Genomic DNA, 14,816 nt, shown 5'->3' with positions numbered 1-14,816 from the left:
GGGGCCACTGCCCTGGCATCTGTTTTTATTTTTGTGAAAAACTGGCCCTGGGCTCGCTGGGGTGCGTTGTGGCTGCGCAGGAGGACCGGCCCTGCCCCAGGAGCTCCCATCCAACACACTGGGCATCTGATGCCCCCGGCAGAGCTCTGGGGCCTGAGCAGGGCTCGGGAGTGTTCCTGCCCCATGAGCCCTGGCTGCGAGTGTGACAAAAGAGCAGCAGCCCCAAGGCTGCCCTGCGCCCGCCGGGGCTGCTCGGTCGGCTCTCCTCTTGAAGCAAGCTCAAGCAAAACACGTCAAAAATAAACCACGGCCCTTGCGCAGCCGTGGTGGCCAACAGACGCTGTGGTCTCTGGCTTCCTGCAGGGTTCACCAGAGGCTCGCTGCTGTTTGTTCTGGCCTCCTTTACCAGGTGGAGACCTACCCCACAGCCTCGCATAGCTAAACTGCAGGCGGCACCTGAGGTCAGCTTCTCAGCACGGGTGCAGCCTGATGCCTTGTCTGATCCTGCCGCTCGTCAGAAGATGGCAGTGCCTGGGCCTCCCAGCACGTATCACCTGCAGCCTGTCACTGCTGGTGTCCTGTTGCTCTTCCTCCTCTGCTCTCGGTCCCTGCAATGTGGGGCTGCTTCTGCCCCGTTCCTCCTAGCTTCCGAATGATTTGTTGCTTTTCCCTTAAACTTCACTAGGTATCACAGCAGTGTCCTGGACTTCTGAGATTGCAGCCATGGTTTGCTCCGGCACGCTTTCAGAGTGGAGAAAAAGGTATGCAGGTATGTAGGGCTGAAGCTTCCCGCTGCAGGCAGGCCAGGAGAGGTGCCCTCATCTCCTGCAAGGGTCAGGAGAGGGATGCTTGCTGGAGGGGCTCCTGAGGAAACGAGAGCTGTCAGTGCTGGGTTAGAAGCTCCGAGGGGGCTGAGTTGAACCCCAGGAAGGGCTGGGCTAGGAACACGGGCTGAGGACCTCTGAAACAAGGTGGAGGGTTAGAGGTGACACAGTGGTGGGGAAAGGGCCAGAGAAGTCGCTTCTGGGCCCAGCTGTGGTGCAGTGGAATTTGCTGCCTGGCACTGGAGAGGTGGCACGTCACTGATACTGGTGTGGTGCGACCACAGGAAGGGTCTGAAATTCTGCAGAAAATGAAGGGTCTCTCGGCATTTCTCAAGTCAGGTTTCAGAGAATCCATTTCAGAAGCGTCTGAAGTGGTTATAAACACAGTGACAAGCTGAAGGGTGAGAGCTGCAGTCTTCTGAAGGGAGATGTGGGCGATGCAGCTGATCTGCAGACTGCTGCGTAATCCCTCGCTCGGTTACTTTAATCCTCAGGCCTGGCAGATAACAAACCACGTTTTATTTTGTATATATGCAGCGACGGCCCTGGTTTGGAGTGAGACGTTGGGGTTGCAGCAGGTAATTGCATGAAAATAAGGGTTCAGCTCAGAAGCTGTGAAAGTTGGTTTCATGCCCGTGTGAGAGGACGATCTGTCCTTGCTGGAAGCGCCTGAAATTTGAACTTGGCGTCCAGCTCCGCAGGCACGGCTTCAGGAGGGTGCTGGAGAGCACAGGGGTGGAAGTATGAGCTGGTGGGGCCATAGGTCGCTGCGAGCGTCTGAGTAATGCGTGCAGGGCAGGCTTTGGTGGCAGACAGATGTCTGAAAGGCTGAGTAATGGCTCCATTCTGGGTTGTGACAAAGCAGATTTGCAGGGGAGGGTACTATCACTACTGTGGATGTGAGGTCCCTCGAGAAAATGTCGCCTGAAGTGTCCAGATGTGGTGCTGGCACAGCTGTGCACCAAAGCAAGCTTCAGCTGACAGCAAACTGCGTCCAAATCGGAGTGCCTGGTCTGAGGGCTGGAAGGAGACTGCTGTAAGCGCTCGAGATTACCGTGACATGTACTGCTCCACAGGAATACTCGGCAAAGAAAAGGATGTGGTTCTGAGGAGCTGTTGTGTTCCCGCGTGAGGCAGCTTGCTGGGAGTTGTGACCTGGCCGTGATTTACTGGGCTCTGCGGGGGAGGCGAGAGAACAAAAGCAGCACGGTAATTCACGAGCTCCCTTGCCAACTTCTGGCTCAGGCTGTTCTTAAAGTGCGTGAACCACCTGGAAAAGTGCCGAAACAGGCAAGCACTCCCCTCGGAAGCGATCCCCAGCTTGAGGCAGAGCGCCTGTTAGTCAGCGTCTGGAGAGGCTCGCCAGGAGCGGCTCGTCTCTAGGTGGGAGCCCAGAGCAGCGTGGGGATCTCAAATTCCAGCTCAACTCGTGCTAGGAAATAAGAGCTTGGGCTTTCGGAGAGCCTGAGGCCCACTCAGTAGTGGGTCTGCTTGTTAGTCACCGTGCTACTGAGGCTCCTGTGGCAGGGGATGCTTCCCGGGAAGAGCCCCAGGATCAGTCAGCTCTTCCCAGGAAGCCTGATCCGTGAGCAGTCACACCAACATCTCCCAAAGCTCCCGGATGGGACCCGGGGAGCGGCCCCGCGGCTGGAGGAGGACGGGCTCGTGTGAGGCGCTGGTACGCCGTGGGATGCTTTGAGTCAGGGTTTGTAACCCCAGTCCAACTTTGGGAAAATGTTGTGTTCTGTCTGCTTGGATGCGAAGAGATGCAGAGGAGTTCAGTTCCTGCAGTTTGTGGCTGGCCTTCCCTGTAAAAGTCATTTCCAAGTGTTACATAAACACGGCCCTTAGTCCAGTTACAACACGGCGTTGTGCTGGCTCTTGTGCTGTGGCGTGGGGGGCCAGCCCCCTCGCTGCGCGGGACAAAACACTCCGGCCAGGCAGAACTTGCTCGGAGCTGTTGATGGAGAGGCTGCGAGGCACAGCCAGGGCGTGTGGGGGGCAGCTCTGCCCGCTTGGCTGCGCTTTTCCTGTCCCTCCATCCCTGGCGCTGGCTCTCCAGCACTAAGGGGCCAGGCAGCAAGGAGGATTCTTGTGGCCTCAAAGGTAGGAGCTGAGCTGCAGGTGGTGGTGGCACCGCCAGGTCCCTTCCTGCAGCAGCTCGGGCACGCCAGAAGTGGCACGCAGCTCTTCAAACAAGTGTTGAGCTCTTCTCTTTGCCAGCCCCCTGCTTGGCACCAGCTTCTTCAGCCTGGCCTCCCGCCGTGCTCAAGGTGTTGGGGATGGGACTGTCCGCCTCGGGAGTCTTACAGCTTTCCCTTGTTATTTTCATTTCCCCCTCAGCCCAGGGGAATGCAGGAGGCTCGGTGTTGCTGGGAGGTCTCAGCTCCAGGGCTAGAAGCAGTGCTCAGATCCATCACTTTCGTTGAGGAGAGCTAGAGCTGAACACGGGGCTTTGACTGCATTTGCCCCGCTTTGTCTGCACCGTGGACTGCTTTCAGCAAGCTGTTTGAGCTGAGTAAGCAGCTTTTATGGAGCTGGTGGCTGCAATGGGGCTGTCGCAAGGCATCCTTAAAACACTTCTCCCCTCTCTTCTGTTGTGTTGGAGTTGAGGAAATAAGCTGAAAGCCTTGGAAGTTTCCCTGCTGAAGCAAGATCTGGTAGGATATGCAGTAGCGGTTTCCTCTCCAAGTTCCCGTATATCTGCAAAACAACATCACATGCCTTCTTGCACAGCCTGAGCTTTCATCAGGGCTGTTACAGGGAACTTAGAGGAGGCAGTACGTGGGTGTAGCTGCTGCAGTCCCCTGAGCCTTACCCTGCAGTCTGATTACACGGGCACAATCCTCCTACTGGAACCTTTTCTCTCATGCTTGGTGAGCAGCTGCTGACTTTTGCTCCGTGCTTTCTCCAGCTTCCATTAAATGCAAGCTGGTAAAGCTCTGATCTGACAGCGGCACTTAATTTCCACTCGTACTCCAAAGCTCATCATTGAAAAGTCGTCTTGTTTCGGAAAGACTGATATCAGCGTTGCCTCAGTTTACCTTGTAGCCCTAGGTCTTGGTTTCTAGCCCAGACTTTCTAGGGTATATTTTGGGGGGACTGAAAACTCAGCAAGACTTAATTCTGATATCTTGTCACTCTCTTAGCTGTCAGAAGCCAGGTAGGTGCGGAACTGCTCGGTGGCAGCTTCCTGGGAGCTGGGTTTTGCGGGGTTCACCAAGTGATTGCCATCAGGTAGGAGGTGACCATCAGCAGTAACAAACCTGTGCAGGCCAAACAGAGGCGAGGGGCTTTCTGAATTTTGGCATGATCTGGTTTTGGGGTGCTTGACTTTGTAGCGAAGGTCATGTTGGGGAAAAAAAGCATCCATCATCTCCGTTATCCAGCTCATGTTTTCCGATCTCAGAAGTATGAGCAGAAGTTCATGGTGCTCTGGTGGAACAGAGCACAGCTGTTGGGCTGCAGCACAGCCTGGGGAGCAGAGATCTAGGTTAAGTTTCTGCTTTGCTTCAGCCATGATGCAAGCTGTTGAGCAAGTAGCTCTCTTTGCTGCATCCAGGATTCCTTATTAAAAGTAAGTGGAGTATAAAACTGTCCTGGAAACTGCTGAGAAACATGACAGAAACTGAGTGCTATTAAGTGTCTGGCCTTTTTTCACCCCCCTCTATAACCACCATCTGTTTCCTGTGAGACTTAGCAGTGGTAACGTCTTTGTAACGAAACAGCGCTGGGTCGAAAATGTCTTTGCTGGACCCCATTGGAAATACCCAGAAGAATTTAAGTCAGCCTGAAAGCTGTTTGACCCCTCTGGATGAGGCCAGTGTCACGCCGTACAGTACAAGCTCAGCTTGGAGCTCAGTGCTGAGAATGCTGTCCAGCTCGTGGCTGTAGCTGACTGTAACGTCAAAAGATCAGTCTCCTCAAGCTAGGCTTGACCCATGTCATATATGCATATGCATTTCTCTCACTTACCTCTCTGTCCGTGTGCAGGTTGCCATGCTCATCCTGTGGTGCTGAGGACACGCACTGGTTCAGCAGGAGGGGAGGGCAACCTCAGTGCTCCTGCTTCAGGGGAAGCAGGGAGAAGTTTCTTGATTTTTCTGTTTGTTTTCTCTGGACAGTGCGTTCACATCTGGTTTGGCTAAACTCTTCCAGCTATTCTCTTTTCCCCCCATAAAGGCCTTGAATCCCTGGGAGGATGCTTGCCTAACTGGCCCTCAGAGGTGAAGCTGAAGGGAGGTGAACACCATGTACCAGTGCAGCCAGTAATGCTTTGAGGAATGGGACTATATGACGTTCCTCAGCTCTGGATTCAGTTTTTCCATACGGACACTTAAATGCGTTTGGCTCACACAGGAATTTTATCTTGACAGAGGTCAGCATGCTGTGGTTGCTTGTTGTCCAGCACTGTGGCTCAGGTGGGCACCTGACCTGCAGCAAGGGTACCAGAGGAAACTGCTCGAAGCTGGAGGGGAGGAAGGCTTCTGAGCATGTTCCTCCATCCTGAGCAGGGAATGCCTGCTGTGCAAGATGGGTTTGGATGGGCTTCCTCTTTGCCAGCCCCTCTCTGCCTTGTGATGCCTGACTTTACCAGAGTAGTTGGTTGGACTCACCTTATGATGTCCTAGCTGCTTTACAATTTCAAGGTTGTTGCTTGTGTCTCTTTGGCTTTGAAAGTGTTTTGGATGCCTCCTGCCTCCCAGTCGTTGCTGAGGACACCCGTTTGTTGGAGGCAGGTGGGCTCTTGGTCCTGATCACTTCTCAGAAGCCTGCGACCAGAGTACTTTTGGCTAGAGGAAATAAGACTTAAGTTCTCTAGACATTAAGGCCAGTAGCAAATACTTTTTTCCTAGAAAATCAGTAGCCTTTCATTTTATCAAGCAAGCTGGCAGAGAGATATGCTCAGTTATGCAGACAGTGACCATTTCCCTCTTAAGATGGGGCAAGGCTGCTGCAGTGGAACTGATCTTTTTCCTGTGATTAGATGGTCTGCGATAAAGCTGAGTGCAAACGTAACTATGACTTTTAATGTGCAGGTTTTGTCTAGGCGACCTTTCAGAGAAGGGAATGCCTAGAGCTGACCCCCAGCTTCCTCAGGTATGCTCAGAACCCCACCCAGCACAAACCCTGTAGCGTGGACCTCTGCTTTCTTCTCCAGACTTGAAGCTGCACCTGCAGAGCACTGACTATGGGAACTTCCTGGCGAACGAGGCGTCCCCGCTCACCGTCTCTGTCATAGACGACAAGCTGAAGGAGAAGATGGTGGTGGAGTTCCGGCACATGAGGAACCACGCGTACGAACCCCTAGCGAGTTTTCTGGACTTCATCACGTGAGTACCAGGTGTTCTTAACAGCTCGTGAAACCTTCTTCTTCCAGACTTGGGGACTCTCAGACCAACTTTCTACACCGAGCCCTGTACCTACTGTGTTTTCTGCAGCTCTTTGAATGAAACTGTTCTGGAGGTCTCAAACAAGCTGGCACAGCATCCCTGTGGTGGTAAAGGCTTTTGCTCCCAGGGTATGCGTGCTTTGCTTGCACTGCTGCTTACCTGCCTTCTCTGCAGAACTGCCTTTAGCCTGTACTAGAGCTGAGGCATTTACCCTTGTCCCTAACGTAGATTTTCCAGGGCTTTTCGTGTGATTCTGTTCCAGAATGTCAACATGCACATGACAGCGTGGCAGTGCTAGTTCTGACTCTTCATCAGGGCTGCTGTGATCCTGCCATCCCGTACCAGTGGCTGTAAGCCTGCGTCTGACCCCATCTTAAACTGGTTCAGGGAACTGAGCTGGCCAAAAATTGAACAACTTTCTCCTTTTGGGGTTAATCTCTAACTAGTTTCCTCAGCTAGCTTGGTGGGATCCAACAAACACCAGCATTAGGGAAAAGGAGGGCCTAGAGTGTGCAGCAGGAGAGGACAGGGCTGGGGCAGGCTCAGCACGCCTCTGTCAGTGTGTGAACAGGCACTCGGCTCCTGTGTGCAGTTCCACAGCTGGTTCAGCTGATGTAAAAGGCTCGAAATAGCACAGCGTTCTTGCAGGTCCTTCCTGTTGTAATCGCTCCATGTCTAAACAGTCCCGCTATCTCATTTGTCTAACCCAGTGCCTCATATCTGTAATTTTCTGGGTCACTGTGCTAAAGCCGCCTGTCTTTTTTTAAGCCTTTCCTATTTTCTAAGAGGTAGCTTTTTCTTACGTGCCTGTCGCTAAAGCTCATGGAATTTCTTTATCTGGCTCCAGATACGGAGCATGACATCAGCAAGGCGTGGCAAAGCCCTCATCTTGCAGCAGCACTCGCAGTGGTTGGAGCAGTTTCTAGGTCATCATCTTAGTTGTATGGAGCAATCTCTTCTATTTTCTGAAGCTTCAGAGAATAGAAGTTTCAAAATGCCATTTGGCCGAACTTGAATTTGTTGTAAAAACATCAGGACGGTTAGAGCCTGGCCATACTGGGTAGGCTGTCCTCCACTGATGCTTTTCCCCTTCCCTAAAACTGAAGGGCAGCAGTGTTTAGTCTCTGTGGAAGTATCCTCATAATCACTGTTAGTCTGTTTTTTTAGCTCCTCTTGTATTGTTTTAAAGACAACAGCCCAGGCAGGACACGTGAGTATTTTGCCGACTTAGAAACTTTGTTCCCTGTTGGTTCCACTTTGAAAACTGATGTTTGAAAAAGATGAACTGTAAGGTGTCAGACCATGCCTGCCTGGTAACACACTGCGTGACTTTGGAGGGCTGCAGGTGGCTGTGGAAATCCCGTTCCCTGTTACGTCAGCTCTGTTGACTCTTATCCTTGTTTACACTGAGCTGGAGTTGTGCAGAAGACCTGAAATTTCTCATGTAATGTGACAAGCTGGATCTTATCAGCTGTTTGAATGATTTAACTTTAAAGCCGGTGTTTGCTCTCAGCTCGGTTTAACTCTGATCTTGTTCAGCATCTGTCTCTGATTTCGGAGAGCTGTGTAGAACAAAACAACCCTGTGCAGATATCTGTATATCTTGCCTACTGCATAATCTCTTCTTGAATGTATCACTCCCATTTGGCACAGGACGTTTCTTCCTCGAATTGTCTTTGCTCTCATCTCTTCTTTTTACTGAAGATTTGTTTTAATGCCGCTGTCTTCATAGCCTGGAGGAAGGCAGAAAATGAAGCAGAATAAAAACTCTTCCTGCAGGAAGAGTCTCCACCCTCTTGCGGAGCCTTTTCTGCGAGGAGTCTGAGTGTTCAGTGGCATTTCATCGTAGTTCTGGTGCGCTGCCGGTGGAGCGGTCTCCTCGGGGTCTGCCCTCGTCACGCTGGTGATGTATTGCTGAAACAGAGAATGTGTTTGCAGCTTCAGCTGGACCGAGGTGGGAGTTGCTGTCAGCCTATTAGAAGCTCTGATAGCACTACAGACAAGGTAAAACAGAAGAATGAGGATAGGGAAGCACAAGGAGTTTGGATAGCGTACTGGTTTTGCCCTTCTCTTCATAATCCTAATATGTTTAGTGAGTGGGATGATGGAAAAGGGTGTAGGCTAGCAGTGACTTCTTGGGGTGCCTTTCAGGCTGTGTTCTGTTCCCTGAAACTGCCCCATGGGTTGTAGTAGATCTTGGTTTGAGGCAGGGGGCAGTAGTTTCAAAGTATTGTACCACGCGAAGCTTCTCATGCGTGTCCCGGATAGCTGGAGTGGAATTGCAGGAGCTATATGTCAAGCTTAAAATGGAAGGAAATGTTTTGTGGTGTGTCCAGTACAGTTCCAAAGCTCACTGCTGTAGGATGCTTTTTATGTACTTAACGTTTTTGGCCTTTGTGAAAACATTGGAGGGTGTCACACGAGACAGGTACCACCTCATGGAGAGCAGCCCGGCTGTAGGTGGCTGGTGCCCCGAGGTGGATCAAGCATTTAAAAAAAGAGTTAGGCTTTCTGGTTCGTGAACATCCAGTTGAAGTCTGGGATGCTTTTGAGTTGATCCACGCACTACTATCGTGCTCTCCAGAGTTACCTGTTTTTGGAGGGTGCTCAGACCTTAACCTGGGTCACATTGCTGAGGAGATCACAGAATCACAGAACGGCTTGGGTTGGAAGGGACCTTAAAGACCGTGTAACTCCAACCCTCTGCCATAGGCAGGGATGTCACCCACTAGATCAGGTTGGCCAAGGCCCCATCCAGCCTGGCCTTGAACACCTCCAGGGATGGGGCATCCACAGCTTCTCTGGACAGCCTGTGCCAGTGCCTCACCACTCTTACAGCGAAGAATTTTCTCCTAATGTCTAGTCTAAATCTCCCGTTTTTTAGTTTAAGCCCATTCCCCCTTGTCGTATCATCATCTACCTGAGTAAAGAGTCCTTCTCCGTCCTTGTTAGAAGTTCCCTTTAAGTACTGAACAGTCTCACTGAGGTCTCCCCTGAGCCTCCTCTTCTCCAGGCTGAACATCCCCAGCTCCCTCAACCTTTCTTCATAGGAGAGGTGAGATCTGGGGAGCTGATCGTGGGACCTTTCCACCTTTGGCTGCTCCAGAGCTGACCAAAGCCATGCTGTTCATCCCCATGTGGGATTACGCCGCGCGGTTTCTCTTGCCTCCTTGAGCAGTCTGTGAGCCAGGCGATGGGGACAGGGGAAGCAGGATCTGCGATACCCAGTGCTGCTGTGACCGGCTGGCACACCTCCGGCTTTGAGCTGGGATGGCGTGGAGGCTCCAGAGCTCCCAGAGGACTCGCGTTCCCCGTGTGCTGTCCTTGCCCAGCTCCTGGAGGAGGCAGCGCTGCCCGCAGCTTGCCAGAAGGTGGCACTCCAGCCCCGTGGCTGCCTGCACCCAGGTGTCTGCAGCACGTAGGTAAGGGTGGGCACCCACCGAGGTGGGCAGGAGCCAGCTCCCCTGCAGAGCCTGGGGGAGAGGAGGGTGCCTAAAAGCACACGGACCGAGTTGCGGCAAGAACTCGGCTACGCAGCAGCCCCAAAGCAAGGTCTTTGTCCCAAAGCTACTTGCTGTCACTGATTTCTGTCCGGTGGTGCTCGTTTCCCCAGTGACTTTCCTGGCTCCGATCCTCTCCGTGGCAGCACTGCATTGTCAGTACCAAAATATTGAGGAAGTTGGCTGACTTCCCTCTTGTTTTTTCAGGTTCTAGCTGTAGTTGGCTTCCTGTGCCACTGTGCATCGCTGCAAGGAGGAACTCAACTTACTGAGAACTCAACTTATTGAGCCTTCCACGGCCCCTACAAAACACCTGCTAGCTCTGTGCCTCGCTGTGCAGCTCCTCGCTGGATGACTGCTGGTGCTTCCCTGTGTTTTTCAGTCGACCGTAGTAGGTCTGAACGATGGGCACAAGGTGGTTGTTAGCTTCTCTGCTCCAACACAAATAATTGACTGTTTGGCTGAGGGAATGTGGCGACGTTCTGTAGGGCAGCAACAAACAGGTATTAAGTGTACTTGAAACAGCAAAACCCACTTCCTGAATTCAGCAAGCACATATTGACTTGCGGGATGGAAGTGGGTTTTAGGTTCTTCTCAGTGATGTTCTGCCCTGCCTCTCTGTAAAGGCTTTGTTCTTTGTGTTAGCCTGACACAATGCCATGACCTGTCTGTCTTCCCTTCCAGTGCTCCTGCCTACAGTTCAGATAGGATCCTTTTATCTCTGCTGTGTGCCATTTCTCCTGACTCTAGTCAGCTGTAGCCTGATCAGATTGTCAGCTTTGGTATTTTTCCAGTGGAGGGAGGGAAAGCTTTTTTGCCCTTGCTCCAGCACAGGGTTTTCCCTGCTAGTGAAAGCCCGGTTCCTCAGCAGCGTGGCTGGGGGCTCTGGCAGCCGTTCGGAGGCTTCAGCCCCTGCAGCAAGCTGATGGGCAGAGGAGGGCTCAATCTCGTGGTCAGGCTGGGGGAGCTGCTGGTGGCTGCTGAAACCAGACTCAGAGGCCGCTGCAGGAGCAAGGCTTGAGGTGAAGTCGGGTGTGAACACGTTGTCCAAGTCTGCGATTGAGCCTGTCGGCAGAGGACGGGCTAGGACATCATTTGTCTTTGCCTCACCAGTCTGCTAGACCTCAGGAACAGAGTCCTTGTTGCCCCAGTGATGTACCTGGGAACTTGGCTTCTGGTGTGTTTTTGTGGTCACAAGACCTGTTTTTGACTAGGCTGCATGTACTTTTTCCCCTTGCACATGCCTTTTCTTAGCTGACACTTCCCTTTACTACCTTCTTCGTGACCCGTTCCTGCTCTGCCTCTCCCCAGCACTGGATAGATCTAGTTTCTGCTGCATGACTTTCAGTTGAAACTTAATCTTACGGCAGTGGTTTTCTAAAGCCAAACTGTTTCAACTGCTACTTGAGCTGAAGAGCAATAATCCTCTCCTCTGGAGTAGGAAGCTGCTTGTCTTTATTCTAAATGTACTGGAGTGTGCATCCTGGCATCGTTGCGTGAGGTTACAAAATATGACTACCTCCTTTTGAAGCCCTTTCGTACAAAAATAACTCCTAATGCTTTACATTACAGGCACTGAGAGTTCATTTGGGCAAATGCAACAACCTGAAGGATCTTTTCCAGTGCTGTTGTGGTGAAAACTGTACTATGCTGTTTTCAACTAGTTGTTCAGACCTTGGTGGAGGTGGGATTGGGAAGGAAAAATTACCATAGCAGCTGGGGATCCTGCAATAAAAGGTTTATGAGCCTTTTCTGGCAGAGACGGTTTTGGCAGAGCAGCACAGGTTCCTGACAAACAGCTTCCCTGTTTGCAGGGAGTGCAAAGTTGAACTGATAAGCCAAGTTCTTGGAGGGGTTATGCAACATTCAAAATAAGAGGGCACGAAACTAATGGTCTGGAAATGATCACAGGCTTGTGTCCTCCGGATGGTAGCATCAGAACTGCATCTGCTCTCCTGCTTACCCACGGGACAGCACTCACACCAGTTTCCCAGAATGAGTGTCCGTGAAGCTAACTGGGTTGTGCGCCTGAGTGGTGGCTGCAGGAGTCGTCTTTGAAAACTGTGTAGCCGTGGGTGTCCGCTTTGGAAAGGGCAGCGTGTTCTCTGAAAGGTGGATTTCACTGTGTGTTGTGCTTTATTCCCAAGCCTGTAGCACCTGGAGAACATTTCATTTCGCCAGTTCATTTAATCTGGGGCACCATAACCCTACTTCTACTGACCAGTGCTGTTCTTCGCTTGGAAGGTGTTAGCATGGTGCCTGGCAAGCACACCGAGCTGCAGCAATCATCAGAAAAGCCAGCAAAGCATTATTAAAGCGAGTCCAGGAGTTGGACTCGATGATCCCTGCGGGTCCCTTCCAATTTGGATATTCTGTGATTATTGTTGGTGGTAATAAAGATGCAGCAAAATGGTAGTGATGAGCTCCAGATGTAAGCCCACGTTTCATTAACAAACAAATCTTCCCAACGAAGCTTTGCAGCCCTGAGAAGGCGCCCTAGCAGGCAAGCTGTAGGTGATTAGGCGAGAACACATCACCTTGCACTACACCCACATCCACACTGATGCTGTTTCATCCAGAGGCAGCGTGTGGATTTAACTGCCTTCTCTGGCTTTGCTGATTCCCTCTGCTTATTCTGCAGCCTGCAGGAAGGGTTCTTGCCCTTGCCTCCTGTTCCTTCAGCGTGTCTCTTGGAGGCATTAAAACAAGGGGGAAGGAGTATGGTGTGAGGCTACCTGTGCTCCTCTGATGGATTTATGCATGGTTGCAGCTTTTCCAGAAGGCACCTTGCATGCATGCCTTCAGCTGGATGAACGTTCACTGAGCACTACTGCCTCCATGTAATGTGCTTCGCTCCTTTGCGGAAACTCTTCTCAAGGTCTTTTGGTGTTGGACCTCAGCAGCTTTCATTTTCCTTCTACTTTCCGATAGATTTGCCTCACTCAGTGCTCTAGACAGGCAGTTTCAGCCCCAAAAGAGCCTGGAGGCCAAGAGATGTTGCTTCTGAAGGCTGGCGTGCCTTGGGTCCCTCTTCAGGCCCTCTTCAGTTAGAAGCCCAGCAGATGCTCACGTAGAACTCTGTGTAAACATTGCTAAGCCGTGCGATGTGAGGAAGGTGGCAAAATAGTATATGCAAGTTTGGCTTTTGCAACTGGTTTATGTGCAGGCAGCATGATGAGATGTTTCTGGTCAATATTTAAAATGTAATTAGTGCTCAAGTCTGCCTCAGCACAGCACGGAGTGCTAGGGCTCAGCCTTGCGTACCAGCCTAGTGTTTCTCAAGCTGCGAGGTCGAGCTTTAAGGCATCAAATTTAAGCAACCAGAGACTCTTGCACGAGGCTGCGAGGTGTTCAGAACAACAGTGCTGTTTCAAGGGGTTTGTATGCATCTAGAACACATCATCATATTCGTAAAACTTCAAAATTAAGGTACTTCTTTGATTTTTTTTTTTCTAATTAGCCTTTGCAGCTAACTCTGAATGAGTGCTTATAAGTTGCCGGATGATACCACTGGAAAACTGAGGTCAGTATCCCAAGAGATCTAGACTCACTAAAAGATGGTAAAAATCATGTGGAGATGCAGCTAAATATAGATTAATGCTGAGAACATTCCTGGATACTTGGATTTGAAAGGCTGCCACAGCCTCTGTAGTACCGTGAAGTTATAGCTCTCTGCTGTGAAATGGTCTCGTTGATCTAAGTTTAGTAGAGCACCCACTTATTGGCTGAGTGCCCTTGGTTTGTGGTGGCAACCATAAAATTCTCAGCTTTTTCTTTAGCAGGTTCACAAAACTACCGCTTGCGTGTGGTTTTTGTTGGTGTGATGCTAGGAAAGAGAGTGTAGAAAGAGAGAAAGAGGTCAGCGCACCTCGGTGGAGATGATCGCGCTGCATCTGCATTCCTTGGACTGCCTGAATTTCGGCTGCAGACAGTGGGTAAAACATCCTGGGCAGAGGCTGCTGGTCTGACTTGTTCTTGTCTGAGCTGAAAATTTGACTTTAGGATTTAATTCAGTTCGTTGCTGTCTATTACTCGAACAAGCCTCGAACCTCGGGATCCTCCTGAGGTCCCTTTCCTTTCCCCTTCAGGGCAGCTGTACAGTTGTGTACTGATGATGGTAAAGCCATGCTCCAGCTGCAAACCTCTCAGGTGTTGGCACTGTTCTTAGGGTCAGCTACTGCTCCTTTGTGCTTTTGAAGCCTGTGCCTTGCGTTCCCCAACGGCTGCTTGCATTCGGAGCCCAAGAGATGTAAGAAATGGCTCCGTGTACCAGCACCTTTGCTCGGGTCTTGAACCCCGTGGGATAGAGAGATGATCCTGTGTGCTTGTGCACAAACCCAGGGAAGCAGTGCTACAACTGATCCCAAAATATTTCCTGCGGATGCTTTTCGCCAGCCCTGAACTGAATGAGCTGCAAGAGGGAAGCACTAAATGTAAGAGCGCCTGCATAGTAATTTAAAGCTGTCTCTAGAATTCACACAATTTAGAGCACTGCTCTGATCCCGCTGGAGTTTTCCCTTTTATCCCAAAATAAACACATGTTTCTACAGTGATCTGAGTAACTGCCCAGGGCAGTCTCCCAGAGACTTTTGCCTTGCATCGGTCAGCACTGAAGTCTGATGCTGGTTTTGGAAAGCATTGAAGTTGCCTGAGCAATACCTTAACCCGTCCCACGCGCTTTGGGATGCGGTCGTGTACCAAGCTGCACAGTCAGGCTGCGCGCTGCTGCGCTGGCTGTGCTTATGCAGCGCCGTTTGGTTGGCCACGAGCGCTCAGAATAGCTTGGCATGACTCAGGTCACTCCAGTCTGCAAGCCTGGATCGGAGCCCTCGGGGGGAGGCGAGCTTTTTCCTGCACAGGGGGAAAAGGGAGGCTCGGGGTGGATATCCCCAGCCTTTCCCTTCAAGCCGTGGCTCTGGCAGCAGGGCACGCAAGGCCCCCAAGCCCCTCTCCCCTACCAGGGGCTCTGCTCCCACATCAGCCCCCCGATCGCTGCGTTTCACCGCTGCCACCAGGGCTGTCCTCCTGACCCTGCGCAGAGCAGCTGTTACACTGCAGTCTGGCAGGGCTTTCGGAGGATCCCTGAGAAACGCAGGTCA

The 14,816-nt window shown here is 51.5% G+C and overlaps 1 protein-coding gene across 2 annotated transcripts in view; it reads left to right on the top strand.

Moving 5' to 3' along the window:
* Positions 1-14,816, top strand: part of ATP6V0D1 (ATPase H+ transporting V0 subunit d1) — a 37,706-nt gene that overhangs the window by 5,980 nt on the left and 16,910 nt on the right. The window contains exons 1-2 of one of the 2 annotated variants that reach the window (XM_035543786.1): positions 691-769; positions 5,986-6,157. In XM_035543786.1, the coding sequence (XP_035399679.1) occupies positions 724-769; positions 5,986-6,157 (218 nt within the window). In that variant the 5' untranslated portion in view covers positions 691-723. Of the gene's footprint in view, positions 1-690; positions 770-5,985; positions 6,158-14,816 lie in introns of those variants that run through there. The other variant, XM_035543784.1, reaches the window with a different exon arrangement.

This window comes from Cygnus atratus, chromosome 12 (genome assembly GCF_013377495.2).
Source record: "Cygnus atratus isolate AKBS03 ecotype Queensland, Australia chromosome 12, CAtr_DNAZoo_HiC_assembly, whole genome shotgun sequence".
Classification (NCBI taxonomy): domain Eukaryota; kingdom Metazoa; phylum Chordata; class Aves; order Anseriformes; family Anatidae; genus Cygnus; species Cygnus atratus.
Note: the sequence above shows the minus strand (reverse complement) of the source record. Positions and strands in the feature narration are given on the sequence as shown.